At 48.5% G+C, this 6086-nt stretch overlaps 1 protein-coding gene across 1 annotated transcript; it reads left to right on the top strand.

The window, feature by feature from the left end:
• Positions 1–415: 415 nt before the first annotated feature.
• LOC108445134 (F-box DNA helicase 1-like) lies at positions 416–6086 on the top strand. The gene is made up of 6 exons (XM_017728002.1): positions 416–523; positions 1607–1804; positions 2630–2755; positions 3900–4006; positions 4541–4681; positions 5503–6086. Exons 3-6 carry the CDS (start codon positions 2740–2742, stop codon positions 5620–5622), a joined length of 384 nt encoding a protein of 127 aa, XP_017583491.1. The 5' UTR covers positions 416–523; positions 1607–1804; positions 2630–2739; the 3' UTR covers positions 5623–6086.

Here is a 6086-nt window from a genome sequence, read left to right as displayed (position 1 = left end):
TCTCTTGAAAGGCAACAAAACTGGTGAAAGCTGGAGAGCTTGGAGCCTGATTTTGGGAATTCTATCAGGTTTGGAGCCTGATTTTGGGAATTTCACCAGGTTTGGAGCCTGATTTGGGGAATTTTAGGCTGATATTTCAAATTCTCCATCCTTTTCCCAGCCAAATTCCAATTCAAGGAGGGTTTGAACTGCTCAGGACTGAAAATCTTTGGCAGTTCGGAATAAATCGAATTGAAAATACAATAGACTCAATTATTACTATTGTTACTATTATTATTAATAATAATAAAATTAATAATACTATTTTAAATGTCGGCAATATTATAATTATTATTAATAATATAATGTTTCTTGATTGTTGTTGATTCTTTATTATTTATGATTAGTAATAGAATTATTTTAATAATAATAATAATAATAATAATAATAATTTTGTCTGTGTTTTAGGGATTGGCAAGATTTGGCCTAAGCAGAATTTATGACATTTGGAAGCTCAGCCAACCTGCAGATGTCAGGCAGAACTGTGAGTATTTCCTTCTCCTTCTTTTTCCTGGGATTTTTTTGGTTTTGCTGGAAATTAAAGCCCTTTTTGATGGTTAATTTTGTATTTCCTCATTCATTTTTTGGTCCAAATGTGATTTTTTTAATGGTTTTATAACAGGCTGGGCTATTTTAGCTGCTTAATTCCAGAATTCCCAAAATTTGGGGATTGTCAGGCACCTTTTCCCAGCTTTCCACTGTGACTCCTTCTTTTCAGTGGGAGTAACCCAGAATTTGGGATTTTTTCCCTCTGTTTTTGAATTTTAGATCATTTTGGATTTATCTTAGGCTTTGCCTGGATTGTTTTGGTTGTATAGCTCCCTTTTTAAAATTTCCTTTAAAATATGGAATAAAATTCAGGATAAAAAGTCAGGGGAAAAAAATCAGGAACAAAATTCTGGATAAAATTCAGGGAAAAAATTAAGGAAAACAATCAGGAGGAAAAAAATTCAGGAGAAAAAAATTCAGGGAAAAAAATTCAGGATAAAATTCAGGGAAAAAAATTAAGGAAAAAATTCAGGATAAAATTAAGGAATTGCTGCTGCGGAAAAAAATTCAGGAAAAAATTCAGGATAAAATTCAGGAAAAAAATCAGGATAAAAATTCAGGGAAAAGAATTCAGGACCAAAATTCAGGATAAAAGTCAGGAAAAAAGAATTCAGGATAAAATTCAGGAAAAAAATAAGGAAAAAAAATCAGGATAAAATTCAGGAAAAAAGTTCCGGATAAAAATTCAGGAAAAAGAATTCAGGACGAAAATTCGGGATAAAATTCAGGCTAAAAAATTCAGGATAAAAATTCAGGATAAAAATTCAGGATAAAAATCCCTCCTTTAAAATCCAGCAGCAGCAGACGAATCTTTTATGGAGAAAACAAAGGATTCACCAATTTACCCCAAATAATTGATTACATGGATGTTATTCCCAATTTTTCGTGAGGCGAACTTCCAGGAAAATTCCTTTGGCAGCCGGAAAACAAAAGGGAGCTTAATGCAGGATGGAAGAATCTTCATTAAACCTTTCATTAAAAACGAAAAGATACCAAATCAACTCATCCTCCCTTCCAGCAAACCTCGTGATTAACGATTCCTTCATCAAGAAATGGGAAGAAACCGAGGGATTCATCGGACTGAAGGAATACGCGGAGCACGTCGACGACAGAGAGCTGCAGCTGAAGATTTCCATCGTGGAGAAACACAGGGAACGGATCCCGGAGCTGGTGCGGAGGATTCAGGGAAGCCACGTGTCCCGGGAATCGCTGGCAGGTGGGCGCACGTTGTGTCCCTGAGCCAGGAGCCCGAGTGGAGCTGTTTGCCAGCCCTGCTCCGGCTGGGAATCCTCCTCATCCTGCAGAACGGCTGCGGCCGGGCTGAGTTGGGTTTTTAGGGAGAAAGGAGGTGGAACAGGAGCTTTTGGGATTGGAGCTGCTCTGCTCTGGAGCCAGGCTGGGAGAGCTGGGAATGTTCCCCTGGAGAAGGGAAGGATCCAGGGAGAGCTGAGAGCCCCTTGCAGGGCCTGAAGGGGCTCCAGGAGAGCTGCAGAGGGACTGGGGCCAAGGCATGGAGGGCCAGGAGGCAGGGAATGGCTTTCCCAGGGCCGAAGGCAGGGCTGGATGGGAGATTGGAAAGGAATAGTTCCCTGGGAGGGTGGGCAGGCCCTGGCACAGGGTGCCGAGACCAGCGGGGTCTGCCCCTGGATCCCTGGCAGTGGCCAAGGCCAGGCTGGACATTGGGGCTGGAGCAGCCTGGCACAGTGGGAGGTGTCCCTGCTCATTTGGGATTCCTGTTGGAATTTGGGGAGGGGACAAAGCAATCAAGTAGAAAATTCCTCAAATACAGAGCATTGCTGTTTGGGAATGTGGCTGGAGCTTCGGATGCCAACCAGGAATCTCCCTTGGCACAAAGATCCCTTCATCCATCTGGATTCCCCACAGAGGAGCTTTGCTCCCCATTTAAATTTGGGAGAAGGGGATTGGAAGCAGAATGAAAAATGAAATGAAATGGAATTAAATTAAATTAAATTAACAATACCATTTTTGCTGCAGGGACTGATCCTTTTTCCTTCTTTTTTTCCACACCTGCTGGATCCAGATTTTCTCATCGGGACCGTCCACCAAGCCAAAGGCCTGGAATTCGACACCGTTTGCGTTGCAGATGATTTTGTGCAAATCCCTTCTGTCAGTGGGGCTTTCCTGAGGGGAATGAACATCATTCCTGGTAAGGGAATCCCAAAAAGTGGGAAAGAAAAGTGTGGTGAGGGGCTGGAGCATGGGAACAGAGCTGGGAAGGGGCTGGAGCATGTGAGGGAGCTGGGAAGGGGCTCAGGCGGGAGCAAAGGAGGCTCCGGGGGGACCTTGTGGCTCTGCACAAGTCCCTGACAGGAGGGGGCAGCCGGGGGGGTCGGGCTCTGCTCGCAGGGAACAGGGACAGGAGAGAGGGAACGGCCTCAGGCTGGGCCAGGGGAGGTTTTGATTGGATTTAGGGAAAATTTCTCCATGGAAAAGGTTGGAAAGCATTGGAATGGGCTGCCCAGGGCAGGGGTGGAGTCGCCATTCCCAGAGGGATTCCAAATCCCTGTGGATGTGGCACCTGGGGATGTGGGCAGTGGTGGCCTTGGCAGTGCTGGGAACGGTTGGACTCAATGTCCTAGAGGCCTTTCCCAACCTAAATGATTCCCTGATTCCCTGATTCCAGGATCCTGTGTCCAAACAGAGTAAGGAGAAGAAAGGGAAAGTTTGTACCTCTTTTCAGAGCCCTCCCAGGGATTTTTCCTATTAAAATCACTTCTCCTCCCCCATTCTCCTGCACATCTTTTCCAACCCTAAGGATTGTCCAATTCCATGAATATTCCCGCTTGGAGCTGTGTAGCAACAAAGACCAACCCAGCCTTGGGAAAGGCACTGCTTCCCGGGGGCTCATGTTTTGGAGGAGCTGCTCTCTGCCCAGGGAGCAGAGGGGATCCAGGGGCTGGGGAGCTCCTCAGGAGCCAAGCCTGTGCCCCAAACAGGAAAACGGGAAGCTGGGAGTGGCTTCTCCGGGTGTGCAGAGTCCTGCCTTTGCCTGGAGGGAGGAATGTGGGATGAGGCAGGAGCTGTTGATGGTGTGGGGACCTGCACAGCAAACTCAGGGCCTGCCAATTCCTGCTTTCCCAGAGAAACACCCTCTGTCCTTCCAGAAATGGAATCCTGGAATGGTTTGGGTTGGAAAGGACCTTAAAGCCCATCCAATTCCACGGGCAGCGACACTTCCCACTATCCCAGCTTGCTCCAAGCCTCATCCAAGCTGGTTGAGGCATTGGAAGAACCACAGAGCTGTTCATCCTTGTTCCCTAAATCCATGGATCATCTCTCCTCCGTCCTAGGCAGGACCCCTGAGGATGAGTGGAACCTGCTCTACGTGGCCGTGACCCGAGCCAAGAAGTGCCTGCTGATGTCCAAATCCCTGGAAAACCTTTTAATGTTGGCTGGAGTAAGTGAAACCTTCCCAGGGCAAGGAAATCCTGCTGTGGGCTCATTTAAGGCCCACTGCACCAAAGGATTATCCTGAGATCCACCCTGATCCTAGGATTCATGCCGTGGACTGTTCCTTGTGTTGGCACACCCCAGAATAGCAGGAATTGCTTTTATTCCTGCATTTTGCTGCTCCATGAAGAGATTCCAGTAGGAAGACACAAGATTGCAGTGGGGTTTTTCCCACATTCCCTGCATTTGGGTGTTGTTTTCCACAGATCCTGAGTTCTTATCTCCATGGAACTGTGTAGGTTCCCTTTTCTCTGCCTCCAGTGGCTTCCAGCTCTTCCTTTATTTCCTTCCTTTATTTCCTTCCTGCCATTGGCTTCTGCCAGAGTTTCTTCATCCCCAGGAATTTGGGGTTTTGTTCCTTCTTTAAATCCCATCACGTTCCAAGTCACTTCCATAGGGGTTAAAAAAATAATGGAACAACCTGTTCCAGCCCCTCAGCTCCCTCTGACGGGTGATATTCCCTTTTTCCCTTGTTTCCTAGGAGCGTTTCCTTCGGGTGGAGCTGCTGAGTGAGGCTGGGAAGGACGAGGGCAGAGCTCCCATCACTTGTTGCATATCAGGATGTGCAAAATCCCTGGAATTCAGTTCTGGGCTGGTGGTGAAGAAGCTCCCATTGACTCACGTACGTCCCTTCCCTGGGATTTGGGGTTTGGGAGCTTTTCCAAGCCATTCCAATCCCTGTTCTGAGCAGGGATCTTGGCTCCCCATCCATTTATTTGTGTGAATTCCAAGGGTGATTCCGGGTCATGTTGCGCTTCCCACAGATCCACTCTGTCCTGAACATCCCATCTGACACCTCAGATGGAGCCGGGTTTGGGGTTTTGTTGTGTCAGATCCCTTGTGTGACTCTCGGAGCCCTTGGAGCATCCATCTGGGATTGGCACAGCACTGCTGGCCCCAGAGACAATCCAACTTTTGGGGTCAGGTTTGGGTTCGATCCCACCTGGATCCTTGTCCAGAGGGTGCTGGAAAGACCAAGCTCCATAGGGAACATGAGGTCAATCTGTGGAGCTCCGTGTCCAGGACAAGGGATGACAGCTCCAAGCCATCGGCAGGGACAGGAGCAGTGACAGGAGGAGAGGGAACGGCCTCAGGCTGGGCCAGGGGAGGGGCAGGCTGGATATTGGGAACATTCCTTCGTGGAAAGGGTTTTCACGCATGGGAATGGCTGCCCAGGTGGAGTCCCCATTCCTGGAGGGATTTCAGAGCCGTGTGGATGTGGCACTTGGGGACACGGGTGGCCTTGGCAATGCTGGGAATGGTTGGACTCCATGTCCTTAAAGATCCTTTCCAACCATTCCATGATTCTGTGTGGGATTTCCTTGCTTTGGGCACGTCATGGCTCCCTTCCCTGGATGTGAGGGGGTTGTGGCAGAACTTGGAAGCAGAGGTTGTGTTCCTGCAGCTTCCTCTTCCCTGGAATCTCCTCTTTTCCTCCCGCAGAGCGACGGCAGCCGGGATCCCGGGGGATTCCTGTGCCAGGCCTGCACCTGGCAGTGCTTCGGCTCCCTGGCTCCGCTCACCTCCTTCCCAACGATCAGGGAAGAGCCCGGCCAGCTCTAACAAAGCCCTCCAGCTTCCCTGAACCATCCTGGATGTGGGATAAATCCTCTTGGCACATCCCAGCTCCAAAATCAGGTGGATGTCGGAGCAGGATTTCAGCCCAGCTCCAAAATCAGGTGGATGTCGGAGCAGGATTTCAGCCCAGCTCCAGAGGAACCTCCAGGCTCCCTGGGGAAGATGTGGTGCCTTCCCTCCAGCCCTGCCTCATCCCCCAGGAGCTGGGAAGTGGGATATCCAGAGGAATCTGCACTGTAGGAATGGGATCGGACAGAGCAGGGTTCCTTTTGGAGCATTCCCCCTCTTCCTCCCATCACCAGTGTCCAGAGTGCCGGAATATCCCATCGTTCCTGGAAATCCCTCTGACCCACTGAAAAAAGAGGAAACACAATGCTGGAAAGTATCCAAAGAAAGTTTTTTTTTTGGAAATGAACTTTTCCTGCCCAGCCATGGGAGGAAATCCTTAA

This window comes from Corvus brachyrhynchos, unplaced genomic scaffold (assembly GCF_000691975.1).
Source record: "Corvus brachyrhynchos isolate BGI_N302 unplaced genomic scaffold, ASM69197v1 scaffold182, whole genome shotgun sequence".
In the NCBI taxonomy this organism is placed as follows: Eukaryota; Metazoa; Chordata; class Aves; order Passeriformes; family Corvidae; genus Corvus; species Corvus brachyrhynchos.
Note: the sequence above shows the minus strand (reverse complement) of the source record. Positions and strands in the feature narration are given on the sequence as shown.

What these genes read in the sequence shown, in the direction of transcription:
- LOC108445134 (XM_017728002.1), top strand. An exon ending in ACCTTTTAATGTTGGCTGGA is followed by an intron (nt 4,007 to 4,540) that starts GTAAGTGAAACC and finishes CTTGTTTCCTAG; the next exon opens with GAGCGTTTCCTTCGGGTGGA. An exon ending in AGAAGCTCCCATTGACTCAC is followed by an intron (nt 4,682 to 5,502) that starts GTACGTCCCTTC and finishes TTCCTCCCGCAG; the next exon opens with AGCGACGGCAGCCGGGATCC.